The sequence below is a fragment of the Neltuma alba genome, unplaced genomic scaffold, assembly GCF_004799145.2.
Source record: "Neltuma alba isolate B1F8T4 unplaced genomic scaffold, ASM479914v2 tig00005532_pilon, whole genome shotgun sequence".
NCBI lineage: Eukaryota > Viridiplantae > Streptophyta > Magnoliopsida > Fabales > Fabaceae > Neltuma > Neltuma alba.
The window spans coordinates 10,251-24,747 of NW_021634147.1; the positions used below are offsets into that span (position 1 = coordinate 10,251).

Genomic DNA, 14,497 nt, shown 5'->3' on the forward strand with positions numbered 1-14,497 from the left:
TGTGCTTAGTAAGAGGGATATTAAACATTGTTGAATTTATATTTTAAAATAATTAATCATGCAATAAACTTTTGATGGCGAAAAAATAATTGCAACGACCTGTTAACTTTTCTAAATACGGTTAATGTAGCTAAGAGTGAATTATATTAAAGATGGAGGGATAGCATATTTTTTAAAACAGAAATGTTTTGACATTGTAATTCAGTGTTGAAATGAAAAGTTCAGTCCAAAAAATCTGATTTTTTTTTTAAAATCTTGAAATAAATTAAACTAAATCAGATCAATGCTAACAGTTATACTTATTTTGTTCCCCATGCAGAGTGCTCTCCCTCACTCTGTCTTTTATACGGAACAAATACCTACTTGGCTACTTTCATAATACTATATATGAAAAGTACCTAAATTCAGTTATAAAGTTTAAATATGTAATAGGTAGAACTTTTTTACGATAATACCCATGCTACGGAAATTGACCAAGTTGACTCCTTTATTAATGCTATAAGTTACATTAACTAATTTATTAAAAAATTTTTAACTTTATTCGTATTAAATGAAGTTGTAAAGAGAACAAAAAATTACATTTAAACATTAATTAAAAAATAAATTAACAAAGAGTTTTTAATTACTTTTCAAATAATATATATAAAATTGGACCCAATCATTTTTTTGATAGGGATTTATATCATGAATTGGAAAGAGTATTATATCTCCTCTTTAACCTAAATATATAACTGGGAAAAGAAATAGAAAGGGAAGTGGTATTTAAAAAAAAAAAAAGAATTTGATTTTGACAAAATTTTTATTGCCCCACTGTACACCCACCGTCTTTCAAACCCATAAAAGGATGGCGGAAAAAACGAGTCGCCTGTAAGAAAACAAACACACACCTCGTTTTTCGCAACAATCTTAAATGGCTTCTACCTGTGTCCGCACCGATACTGTCGCCAAGGTGGGTTTGGCCAATAATGGAGCTGTCTTTGTGAGGCGAGTATCTTTTTGGCATTTTCAAAGAGATTCTTTGCTTTGTACTCTTGCCCGCAACAAGTACCCTCTCTGTGAAGAAAGCCACCATTAATATCGCTTCCCACATGTATAAGATATTAGATACCTACCTAACAAGTAGGGTTTAGAACCAATGAGCCCGTTTTGATGTGAGACAAAATGGTTTAATTTAGCAAACCGACTGACTTCTTAGTTCGAGAGCGAACTTTCTATCTGAAACTTCTGTTCCCCCCAGTTTATCATTAATTTATATCTCTAATCTTTGTCCCCAATTTCTACTTTGGCAGGCCCTCTGGAATTGCTGGTTTTGTGTGAGAGCACGATCAACGGTAATAATGTTGTACTTCCCTTCTTGCAGTCCCAAAAAAAAAAATGTTGTGCTTCCCTTCTGATTGCTCCCTAGCTCTCCCTTAAAATTACAAAAATGAAATTCCTTTTTTGTTTGGTTTGCTTTATTAATTACTCACGCAATGCCATATGTTTTCGGGGAACATGAAGGGTGCCCTCGGACCTGTGCACCAAACCATTGCACAGTGGCTTCATGATTGGAACCGTAGGAATCAGGATCCTAATGTAGATCATGACGGTGAAGTTATCCGGTTGGTCAAAAACTATCCTTTTTGTCTTTGATGACGTGACATTTTATTCATATATAACGCTGCTTTTGTTATTATGGTGTTGTTATTGTTATTATGAAAACTATATAATTATATATACATAACCACATGCGACAGTCCACGAAAAATATACGGGGATCCATATGGAAGGCTTGACCAAATCTTGGTGAGCTACTGATTGAGCTTGAACTTCCCATCATTCACAATGATCTTGTCATGATGGTAATTATTAATTAAGGTTGTTTCTATTCAATCATGTTCGACTTGAACTTCAGGCTCTGTATGATGCATGCACTAGTGGTGGAGCTCCTATTCCCTTAAACAAAAGACATGATGCTGTAATGACAATGAACCATCCTGATGTTGCTCCTGAGCAACCACGGTATTGTTTGTAGTATCTAAGTAATTCAGGAGAGAAGTTTGGCTTTGCCTTTTTCCAAAGTCGTAACTCTACTTTTCTTTCATATGGAAATGTAGGTTTCAAATGCAACAAGATTTCATATTAATGCCAAAAGGTTGTTCTGGGCCTCAGGTAAATTTTCTTCCCCCACAAAAGATTTAAAGGAATTCAAACCCTACATCGAATCATTTGATACAAAAATATGCAATGCATCAAGTCTTAATCAACAAAAATAAAAACAATCGCTTAGCTTGTATATTTATGGACTCTTATTCTGGCCGACTACATGTCTGTGTGTGGAGTCTTATAGATTTACACTCACCAAGGCGATATTTTGGTAACCTAATTTAGATAGCTTGAATAATATGTCACAAATGTCTATTAAATTACATGTCTATTTTTGTTCAAGGTTATGCCAACTAGATTAAAAAATCTTCAATTAATCCACTATATTACTATAATTTAGCTCATCAGATACTCTTATGATCACTTCCTTGGCGTGCGCATGAGAGGGGAGAAAAAGAAGAGGTAATAAAAGAAAAAGTACACAACAATGAGAGTATAGCTAGAAGAAAAGTTGACAGCCCTCTTATTTATAAAAACACAAAGGTTTTGAAACAAACAAAAGGGCACACAACAACTATTTTTTTTGGATAAGAAATATAACAACTATTTTCACTACTAATTTTTATCAAAGGGCGTGAACAGTTATATAAACTACATCCAAAGCTACTTTTCCATCCCATTCTCTTTTCTATTCCATTCACAAACCAAAACACGCCAAAAATTTTGAAACCATTATATAGAGAGGGGGGGGGGAGCGGGAGCGGGAGCGGGAGAGGGAAAGGGTATAGTGAGTATGATGTGTAACAGTGGAGGGAAAAAGGAAAGATGGAGGAGGGAGGGAGGAGAGGGAGAGAAAGAGGATGTGAGAAAGGAAGAAGATGAGAAAAATGCATCTCTAGGTAGATAAAGTATATGGACAAGTGATTGTTGTCCTTATAATGATTCACAAGGGGTAGCCTTTTTTGAGGTGTGAAAAGTGGTATTATACCACCACTCAGCCAAGGACTTACAGCCATTTATTCCAATCTTTTGGCTTTTTCTCAACACATATAACACAAATAATTCTTTAGACATCAATCTTTGTTGTATACCTAACACCTTCAAAAGTTCTTTCCAAAAGTTACTTGTGAAGATGGGTCTCTATAACTTATGATATGTATAAGAGCTCCATAAAGTTTATGGGAAATTTGAGCCAAATTAGATGCTGTAAATGGGTGTTACAGTGGCAAAAGGTGAGCGTACTTGCTCAATCCATCCATTACCACCCAGATTTTCTCCTTCCCATTTGACTTTGCCAAGCTCTGAATAAAATCCATGGTAACATTTCTCATATCTTTCTAAAAATAGAGAGAGGTTGCAACAGTTCTGAATAAGCCACATTTTCATATTTGCACCTTAGCACATCTGCCACAATTATTAATGTATTCTTAACCATTTCAAATAATTTCTTCCACGAAAACAACATTCTTATTCCCTGGTAAGCAGGCTGCACACCTGAATGTCCCCCTTGAGGACTAGTATGAAGTCATTATTCTAAAATTTTTTGCTTACCATAAGAGAGTTCCCTACCACGAACTTCCCATTTTTATTTCAAAACTGTCCAAGTGTATTTACCCACTCCACCTCCTTGTTGCTGCAAGTAAGAGATCAAAGCCTTCCAAGTCCATATCTTCTTCCCAACTCTTCTAGATTTCCAATAAGAGTTCATCTAAACAAGTTGAGGGAGCCATTTGGAAAACTTTCAATCTTGGCATAGGCGAAAGTGCATTAGCTACGCTTATCGTTTCCCTTCTTATAATGTATCTCGTAGTCACATCGCTTTGCTACCCAATACATTTGAAATGACATTATAAACTGCTAGTCCAGCTAATATTTGAGGCTTTGTTGGCTAGTTTTAACAGTAATCTTCCTTCCTTCAAGGTACTGATGCCGATGTTCAACTGCTAATTTCCATTTCATATATATAGAGAGATTTTGGTGTCTAGGAGCCAAAGATTTTCTAAAATTGATATGGGCTGAGCTTATTGCTTTAATATACAGCTCCGATTCCTGACCCACAAGTATTTGTTTCCACTACAAAAACCTTGGAAAGATCTGGAACTGCAAGGACCCGTGATGCTATGATACTAAGGTTTCCTTCAATCTTTTGAGGCTTGAAGGTAACAGCAGCTTTGTCAGACCATTGGATACTGGAGAGTGCTCTGAATTATTCACCAAGACATAACATCCCAGTTAGAGTTCCATCCCCTTATTATAGGCTTTAAACCTCCAACAGCTAGTTTATTATAAGACAACTGCTATACGTACCCCCGAACTATCGACCTTACACTTATCTAATGTAAGTAACTCATCCTAGCCATGTCATTTACAATTAATACATTAGAGTATTTATTTAAATTACTGGTCTTCTTTTCTCTTTGAATCAATTTATCCAAGACTTGTTTTATTGTGAACTCAAAACTCGACATGCATTTAATTTTGAGACATCGCACGGATGCTTGTTCATCATTTCTCTCATTCTGCGACAGGGACCACGCTATTGGGATTTTGATAAGCATGCTATTCTGAGTGAGGCAGTGATTCATGTTATACAAGAAATTTCCGAAAGCGGTGCACGTGCTGGCATCCAGGCATGTGAATTGCAGCTGTCCTATCACTCTTGTTTACCACTCTTTGTCCTTATGTGTTGAATTGTTCAATTCATTTTTCAGGTTTTCATGCAGCACATAAATATCATGTTTATCATATACTACCCTTAATTCTTGATGTTAGATGCTTAATTTGATGATATTAATGAAATCAATTATAGTTATTTATAACAAATGTGCATTAACTTTCCTAAACAACTTCACATTAGAACTATCTTTTAATGGGAACACCTTACAATAAATAGAGATATTTTGGAGGAAAAATTGTAAATTTGAGAAACCAAATCCAATCCCCAACTAGATCATTTAACACTATAATTGATCTCTCGTCTATTTTCTCCTAATTCAATCCAACCTTCGGAATCATATGCAGGGTGGTTCTGCATCTGGAATCTTTCTTGCTAACAATGTTTGGACTGCACGTTACATAATGGAGGTACATTAACGATATTGCCACTATATAGCTCTTTTTCTCATCATTACTTCAACAAAGGCCATTGTTTCTCTGCACGCAACATACACATGGATCCTTATTTATCATACGTCCTTTAAGGCTATAATTAATGTTTTTCCTATTTTCTTCTAATCGAATCCAATCTTCAAACCGTCATGCAGGGTGACGGCATATCTCTTGCTGACGATGTGTGGATTTTACGTTACATTGCGGAGGTCGGTAGCTTAACAATATGGCTACAAATATTACTATTTTTTCTTGTCATTTTCCCCCAAATACTTCAACAGATCAGAGGCCCTTGTTTCTACATAGCAGATGGTGGCTTCGAAGTATGAGCTGGTGGTTTTTGACCCAAATATGATTCCGGTATCAAGAAAGCTCTTTCTTTATTCTGAACTTTTTCAAGGATGTATTCATAGGAAGTGACAAAACCTGGGCTCTTTTGTGTTTTTCTTTTAAATCTTCAAAACTAGGGCTATGATATGGAGGCCGGGATACGGATGAAGTTCAGGTAAATGCTGTTACTTATTATAGGAGAGAATTAATCTTGGATTTTCTTACTTCAAATATGACAAGTGTTTGGCAATATATGACAGCACCCAGTCCATAAGAAATGCAAGGGGTTATAAAGAGGCCAAGCGGGCTGTAGATAAGCTGGAGATGATGCACGCTCTTTCAGGCGAGGGCAATAATGAGTTTAAGGTAAGCAATATGAACGACGGAAGCGATAATATTATCGTTGAAAAAATAAAAAGCTGTAAAAAAAAAAAGATACTCCTCCGGTCCTAATTATAAGACCCAATTGACTTATTTGAGGAGATTAAGGAAGTAAGTTAAGTTGCTTATTTATAATAAATAAGTGTTGTTATTCCTAAAATATCCTTGCTAATTAAGTATATTGGCTAAAACTATCATTATTAGAAGGATTATCTTGGAAAAAAATGCATAAATATAAGAGAGAAAATGGATTGGGTCTTATAATTATGACCAAATAAAAAGTCAAATTGGGTCTTATAATAAGGACCGGAGGAGTACTTTCTTTTCCTTCTCCTTGAATTGATCTCATAATTGTGTATGGATTTATAACTGAAAACCTGTCAATTTGCTATCAATGGACATTCCACAGATTCTTCCATACTTTGATGCTCCAGTTGAAGCTGATGGCAGGGCGAGACCAAGCGGGTTTGTTATTGATATTAGGATGCCTCCATCTCATTAGATGGACCCCTACCTTATAACTTCCAGGATTGCCAGAACCGTCCGTCTGTGGAAACCTACCATCCCTGAGATTCTTGCTGCCAAATCTCACACCGACCCCTTCCTCCGTGCTGTAAGGTAAACAATTATAAGCCCCTTTTGATCCAAAGGCATAAAATTAATTACTGGTACTTCATATCGTACAGTTACTACAGCTGATTGATCCTATTTCTTTCTGTTGATAATATGCAAGTGACATTACAGTCAATAATACTTTCTCTTTAGGTGTGATACTGCATATATCTGACTTAATCAACTGTCATAAACGCTAACTGCGTGCATATGAGATGTTAATTTTTATGTTGGTCATACTCCCTTCTAGGAGTCAGTGAGGCGGTTTGCTTACTTCCAAATATAGTATCCCAACACATTTTGTTTCCCAAGTTCTTAATTTTGTTCCAAATTATCCACATATGTTGTACATGTTAAGGAGATTTTTACTTAGAGGTAGTTCTAAACTAACGCACACTTTTAACAAATAACTAGTGTTTATGGCCTGAATAACGTCTTTTGAAAAAGAAGATGCATGCATGGTGGTGGCGTGACTTGAGTAATTTGAACCCTGAGAAGCGAGATTCCCTGATTGGTGCTAGGTGATTTTAGTGAGATGCTTTACAAGAGATTCTGATAAAGAAGGGGAAAGAGCAAAATGTAATAGATATTTGGAGAGATTCAGAATGTGCTTGGTAGATTGTAATATGGTTGAAGTGGAAACGAAAGGATGAATAATAGGGAAGGGGAGGGATTGATTAGCTAGGGAAAACCTGAACGGAGCAGTGACTGAACAATGTATGGAGATCTGTCTTTTAATGAATCCTTAACTCCAAAGCTGTTTAGATTTGATATCAGGTGGCTTGATCAGCCACAATTTGAAGTTAATCAAGAACATGTGTTAACAGGAATGGAAATTGTGAGCTTATTGTTTTCTCTTCTAATGAAGCATTTTGTTAACCATGTCCTCTTTTAATGTGTGTCTGTCAGATCAACTTGGAGTAAGTTGAAGCGTCTTCGGACATGTTGATCTTCTGCCTCGAGATTAGCAGCTGTTTGGTGTCGTTGATGATGTGATGAACAATATTATGATTACCTTTTCGGTGGAGAAACTGTCATATGACTAGATAACCCCTCCATCTTTTCATAAGATTTTTTTGTTTGTTTAGGTTTTTTAGCCTTATTTATTAAAATGAGTATTTATTATTAAGAGTTGTGACCTAGGCACACGCACCCAGGTTACAATACGACGGAGCTGGTTCTTATAAGGGTAGAACGCAGTACTAGCTGGATCACAACTCTTAAAGAGGACATCAAAGAGCACCTTGCTAGACTGCGCCGGCCAATCGTTTTGCTCGTGAATCGGACAGAGAAATAGTTATTTGGCATGTCTATATAAGTTCAAATCCCTGAAATCCCCAGATACGACTGAACCAGAGAAATAGTTGGTACACGTTGTATCGTTTTGCTAGGATTGTTAAAATCAGTGTCGCATTCCAGTCATTGTATTCATCTTGTTCTATGGGTACTACCAGATAGATCTGCATAAGTTTTTGAACTGCTTCCCCAGCTTGTGGCACTTCCCATGTTCTGTTCACTATTCCCCATCATCCATTTCAACCGCACCATTTGCAAACCCGTTATAACCCATGCCCAGGAATGAGCCCCGGTAAGAAATTTATAGTCTTTCCATGAGTATCAGTCTTTTCAGATATTTTCACGCTTCGTTGCCTCTGGTTCAGCTGCCGTCCTCCCTCCGTGATCATGCTCCATCACCTCTGAGGTATTCGTGGGGTTGGTATCCTCCCCCACTTGAGGTGGAGGGGCGTCAATAGAAATTGGGGGTGCGAATTTCCCCCCTTCTTTTTCTTCTTATAATTTTCCAGCACAAGCTTATCCCAGGGCCTGTCCAGCGGCACTTTCCGATGACCCTTATCGTCCATTGAAGACCACAAACTACGCACAGTTTCTAAGGGAGATAAAACCTACGAACTCCTCTACTAAAATGGCTTGTTCTTACTTGGTGATTCTCACCTCTTTGACGCCAATTCTCATCATGCCGTGATCATATGCTCTAGGATTTGTCATGGTAGATGGAAATATTTCTAAGCAGAATGGTAATTAAAATTAGTTGAAAATAATAAATGAGTGAGAGATGTAATTTTTTCTTGTAATTTCATCCTTATTACAGAGAAAGTGAGAAAGAATGAGTAAATTTTTTTTTAAAATATAATAATTTATTAAATGATAGAGAATATGTGATGATTAATATTTCTTTTCAGATAAAGAAAAGGAAGTTTAAATTGCTTTGGTTGGGAAAAACCACAAAATAGAATGTACAAGTTATAATCATGGGACCTCTGGGCCAAAGCAAAAAGCTATCACGGGACCAAAGGTAGTACTTGCAAGGTACGGGGCCGCACTATAAAAATCCGACAAACGCTGCGGGAGAGAGAGAGTTCGTGTCTGCGCGGATTTAGCTGTGAAGAAGATTTTCGTTTCTGAGATGCCTCTGCTTTCCGATCTCATCAACCTCAACCTCTCCGAATCCACCGAGAAGGTGATCGCTGAGTACATATGGTACGTTTCTGCTTCTGGCTCTTCCTTTTACGCATGAATTCACGTGGTCGCCTGTTTGCTCGTCTTTTGCCGCTCAATCATTCTCTGTTCTCTGTTTTACTTTCCGAACAGCTGTTTCACTTTCTAGAAAATGAGCAACACGTTTTGAAGAAGAACAGTGATTTAGGTTTATGATTATGAGTATCGATCCTTTGAAACTCCATTGAATTGAGCTGAACAGAATGGGGAAAGACCATTTGTTTGCCCTGTTTCTTTTTGGCGTGAGCCTACTCTGATCTCTCGTCTGATTTTCTATTCAGTTTTCTGTTCTCGATTAACAGTTTTTTTGGCGTTTCTCATATTTTTTCCTGTTTGTTTCACTTAATGACATAGTTCTTTCCTTTTTTCTTTTAAACCAAAAATTTTATTTCTTTCCTTTTAGTTGCTGGCTTTTAATTCCCTGACTTCGTGCTCTGCTTCGTTCTCATTTAACTCCCCTACTTAGCTGACACACTTTTCCACCTATCACTCTTTAATTATTTCTGATCCCTTTGTGATATTTTAGGATCGGTGGATCTGGCATGGACCTGAGGAGCAAAGCAAGGGTAATTTAGTAATTGAATCTCTCAGCCGTCGAATGAAATCACTTTTATATTGTTTTGGTTTACTTATACAATTATAAAATGTTTTGGGGATATAAAGACTCTCCCAGGACCAGTTAGTGATCCTTCAAAGCTGCCCAAGTGGAATTATGATGGTTCTAGCACCGGTCAAGCTCCTGGAGATGACAGTGAAGTGATCCTATAGTAAGCATTTTTCAATAAATTAACCCTGTTTGGATCCCCCCCCCCAAAAAAAATAAATACTTTAGAGTAAAATCACATGGATTGTATTTCTAATATTTATTTATGTCTACCAACAGCCCACAAGCAATTTTCAGAGATCCATTCAGAAGGGGTAAAAATATCTTGGTAGGTTTTGGCTTTTTTAACAGCTTTTGCAATAATTACATTGGTTTCATTTCGATGATGTTTGACTTTGAACGTAGGTTATATGTGATGCGTACACTCCTGCTGGAGAACCCATTCCCACGAACAAGAGACACTCTGCCGCAAAAATATTTAGCAATCCTGATGTTGTTGCAGAAGAACCTTGGTATTATTTGTGTTTTAATTTAATGTTTGTATCAGAACAATCTTTTGGCTCATGACTTAATGCCTTTATGCTTACTCTATACCTTTATTTCATTTGGAAATAGGTACGGCATTGAGCAGGAATACACCTTGTTGCAGAAAGATGTAAACTGGCCTCTTGGATGGCCTATTGGTGGCTTTCCTGGACCTCAGGTGAAGATTCTCTTCCTTTCAAGTTTTGTAAACCCACTTAATTTTCTCTCTAAGGTCCAGCTTAAACATGCACACTCTTGGAAAGCTAATCAGTCTTTTTTTTTTTTTTTAATCCTGCTCATTTGACTTTCAAATACTAAATAGGAATTACTTAAATGTTATATACAAGTAATAGAGACCGACACAAGTGGCAAGATCCTCAAAGGACGCTTATAGAGCATTTAATCCATGCTAGCGCTATGTGATTTGAAGCTACTTTCACATATCACAACGTAGTATTCTTTTGGGAAAATTACAAATAAAAACTCTTAATATGTAAAATTACAATTTGAAATCCTGAATTTGAAAAATAGCAAATAAGGACCAAGTCCCACTTTTACAAATATGAAATATAGGTGAAATGTCTAAAATACCCCTCATCCTAATTGTGATTTGGTCTACTAAAGTTATCTTCGTTAAAGTGAACTTGTCATTTGACATACTCTCAATCAAATTGTGATTTGGTCTACTGAAATTGTCATTCCTTAAAATGAACTTGACATTTCCTATAGTCAACATGTCATTTGGCTGAGGGATATTTCAGACATTTCACCATAATTTCATATTTACAAAAGTGAGATCGGGTCATTATTTGCTATTTTCTAAATTTAGGGTCCCAAATCATAATTTTACATATTGGGGGTTTTTATTTGCAATTTTTTCTATTCCCTTTCTCTTATTTAATCATATTATATTTGATATTAAATTAAATGCATAGAGATGATCATAGACAAAGTTGAATTTTTATCGGTTAACATTTCTGTCTCATTATACCAGGGACCATACTATTGTGGTGCTGGCGCAGACAAGGCTTTTGGTCGTGACATTGTAGATTCACATTACAAAGCCTGCCTATATGCTGGTATCAGCATCAGTGGAATCAATGGAGAAGTCATGCCTGGCCAAGTATATTGCAATCTTTACATTTCTCATTGTCTTATTCTCCGTTCTTGTTCAACAAATTTTTATCATTTTCTTACCTTTTCAGTATGTTTGTGTAGTGGGAATTCCAAGTTGGTCCTGCAGTTGGTATCTCTGCTGGTGACGAATTGTGGTGTGCTCGTTACATCTTGGAGGTACCGCACGGCAACCATTTAAAAACTACAAAAAAAGAAACTGTTCTTGTATAGGGAAATGTTTTTTCTTCTATTAACATTCGATTGCGTGATAGACTAATTATTGACTAGGTCTAAAGGTTAATTGTTGGTTTGTTCTTCTGCTAGAAGTATCTCAGTTAACATCTCTATTTGTTGGTAACAGAGGATCTGTGAGATTGCTGGTGTGGTGGTCTCCTTTGACCCCAAGCCAATTCCGGTATAAAAAACTTTCCTGTTTACAAAATATTTTGATTTCTCAAAAATCCATTTGCTATTTTGACATTCCTCTATGTTGCAGGGGGTGGCTGAGAAGCACAAGATGGTGGTTTGTGACCCAAATAAGATTCCGGTATCTCTCTTTATTCTGTCCGTGATTTTTTCTTAGTGGATATATTCATTGGAATTGACATTGGAATTGACAAAACCAGGGCTATAATCTGGGAGATGGAACAGACATGATGTTCAGGTAAATGCTGTTACTTAATAATTCATCTTCGGTTTTATTACTTTTGGAATTTAACAAGTGTTGGGCAATATGGCAGCACCGAGTCCATGAGAAATCCAAGAGGTTATGAGGCCGCCAATAAATCTGCTTATAGGCTGAACGTGATGGGCGCTCTTTCAGGTCCACGTGGTAGTGAGTTCAAGGTAAGCCATAAATAAGATATAGAAAGCCCATTCAGTTGCTGTGACTTAGACTGAGAGGCCCATTTAATATTCCATTGTCTTGTCCAGCCCATTGTGATATATCTGTAGATTCGAGAATTAGGTTAGGGCTATGTGTCTTTTTCCTTTGGATATTGCGTCCCCCCCCCCCTTCTGTGAATCACTGCTTCTGCACACTGGAAGCAGACCTAATCCTTATGTCAGTCAAACATATTATGTTTTATAGTATTATTTAAGGTCTCCATCGCTTGAGATTCGACAGGTTCGTCGATACTACGATGCTTCAGTTAAAACTGATGATGATGGCAAAGCAAAACTGCGTGGATTTGTTGTTGATGTCATCAAGATGCCTTCATCTTATGAGGTGGATCCCTACACCATCACTGCCGACGTTGCTGAAACTGCCATTCAGTGGGACCCTACCTACCGTGAGATGTTTGTTGCGAAATGTCACACCGATCCATTCCTGCGTGCTATAAGGTGAACTTTGCTTTGGTTGTGATTTGATTTTTCTTCTTCACGTGACCTTATAAGCATTTTGTTGACCCTGTCCTCTTTGAGATGTTTGTCTGTCAGGTCAACTTACAATGCGTTGAAGCAGTTTGTGACCTGCTCTTCTTCTTTTCTTGGCCGAAAGATTTCCCCATCTTCTTGATGGTCGAACGAGTTCTGTTCTGCCTCGTTCTTTGCTTTTGTCAGTTGCCGGAGTTCTTCAATGTATGAGTTTCTGCCTCGTTATTATGACTGGTGAGATGCTTATGGGCAATTCCTAAATTATCTTCATGCTCATATTTTACCTGTTATTTCTGAGTACACATATTTCTGAGTGTGTGATTGGATATAACCATCTGCTGATGAGCACCCCCTTCTTTCTATATATGTTGTCTCCATTAATGTGGATCTTTTTCCCTTTTTTCTCCTTACAGGAGCGATCAAACCCAGAAACCCCATATAGCGGTGTTGGACTTGGCTAGCGGGATCTTCGTTGGCTAGCGAGGTGCTTCATTAGTGTCTGTGCTAGTTGTTGGCTAACTTTGTCGTCCAAACTGTAATTATTGCTAGCCACTTACTGTGTCGTGGAGGCATACATCGGTGATTTGGGTTTGATTAACTAGTATGATTGATGAATGGAATGTGATTCTCATGATGAGAGGGAACTAAGAGTGCATGGAAAACGGACCTGGCTTCTCTCCGCTGCCCTCCTCTACCCAAAACACTGCCGTTTTGGGTGCAAAATGAGGGGGGCCTGATTGCTTTTTTTTTTTTTTTTGGTATTTTGAAATTTTTAGTACCTGGTGTTTTACAATAATTTCTTATACACTCAGTATTCTAAAATATTTTTTCAGTAACATTCAGTATCTTAAATATTGTTGCTACTTCACAAACACTTTTAAGGTAAAAACTATTTTATGATATTGGATGTCACTAAAAGAATATTTTATAATACTGGGTGTAACAAAAAATTATTTTAGAACATTGGATGCTTATGAAAAAAAAGATATTAGATGCTACTTAAAAAAATTTCAAAATACCAACAAAAAAAAAACAATCAGCCCCCCTCATTTTGCACCCAAAACGGCAGTGTCTTGGGTAGAGGAGGTCAGCGGAGGGACCTGGCAGCGGAGAGAAGCCAGGTCCATGGAAAACGTGAATTAATTCAATCATCACTGGCATGGAAAAAGGGTAGTGTTGGAAAATACTTAAAATTTTAGATAAATGTAATGAATTTAACGTAGTTCTTTCTTAATCTTAATACACGTAGAATGTTTGACATATACCCTTTTTAACTGGAGAGGGTAATACGATTTGCAATCAATGTGCGATCTCAAAGAAGAGTGCCACTTGTCACCAAAAAAAACGGAAGAGGGCCACAGCCCTATATTCCTAGTCACTCTTGAAACACCAGGTGTTAAGGTTAAATGTTAAATGATTCATCCATATTTTCTCCTAAAGATCCAACACCTAAAGTATTTTATTATTTATCTAGTATGTGAAGTATTTTTTTTCCCCTTAAGATAGATTCGATATCCCAAAAATATTAAGGGAAAAAAACACTTTAGGATGCTTGACATTTATTTAGGATCCGTTTGGATCAATGATTGGAAAAGTAGTTTATTGTCAATTTGGTTTATAGAAAAGTGAAGTTGGGTAAAAGCTAAATTAAATAAACTGAATTGTGTCTGGATTGGAGTTCAGAAAAGTTAGTTTGCAAAAGTGAGATTGATAAAGGGTTGTTTGGATTATGATTGACTAAAAATAAGTTTAATTATAAAATGACCAAAATGGGTATAAGTTTTAATAAATAATGAAACATGATTAAAAAAATGATTTCACATAATAAAATGAAATTAAAAT

General features: G+C 36.7%; 2 protein-coding genes and 1 long non-coding RNA gene across 3 annotated transcripts; all 3 read left to right on the top strand.

Annotated features, from left to right (window-relative positions):
* Nucleotides 1-910: 910 nt before the first annotated feature.
* LOC114747968 (glutamine synthetase cytosolic isozyme 1-1-like) lies at nt 911-12,749 on the top strand (the record flags this gene model as incomplete). The annotated part of the gene is made up of 13 exons (XM_028936325.1): nt 911-988; nt 1,290-1,331; nt 1,501-1,601; nt 1,737-1,785; nt 1,895-2,001; nt 2,097-2,151; nt 4,614-4,715; nt 5,107-5,169; nt 5,503-5,553; nt 11,905-11,942; nt 12,019-12,124; nt 12,405-12,622; nt 12,719-12,749. Coding segments are annotated over exons 1-13 (1,041 nt in total), but the record flags the coding sequence as incomplete, so codon positions are not given.
* Nucleotides 8,927-11,699, top strand: LOC114747969 (glutamine synthetase nodule isozyme-like). The gene is made up of 9 exons (XM_028936326.1): nt 8,927-9,015; nt 9,560-9,599; nt 9,697-9,800; nt 9,917-9,965; nt 10,043-10,149; nt 10,253-10,340; nt 11,157-11,285; nt 11,381-11,455; nt 11,640-11,699. Exons 1-9 carry the CDS (start codon nt 8,942-8,944, stop codon nt 11,697-11,699), a joined length of 726 nt encoding a protein of 241 aa, XP_028792159.1. The 5' UTR covers nt 8,927-8,941.
* Nucleotides 12,750-12,751: 2 nt separating the features above from the next.
* Nucleotides 12,752-13,844, top strand: LOC114747970 (uncharacterized). The gene is made up of 3 exons (XR_003740428.1): nt 12,752-12,889; nt 13,069-13,305; nt 13,777-13,844. It is a non-coding gene; the product is annotated as an uncharacterized LOC114747970 (long non-coding RNA).
* Nucleotides 13,845-14,497: the final 653 nt, after the last annotated feature.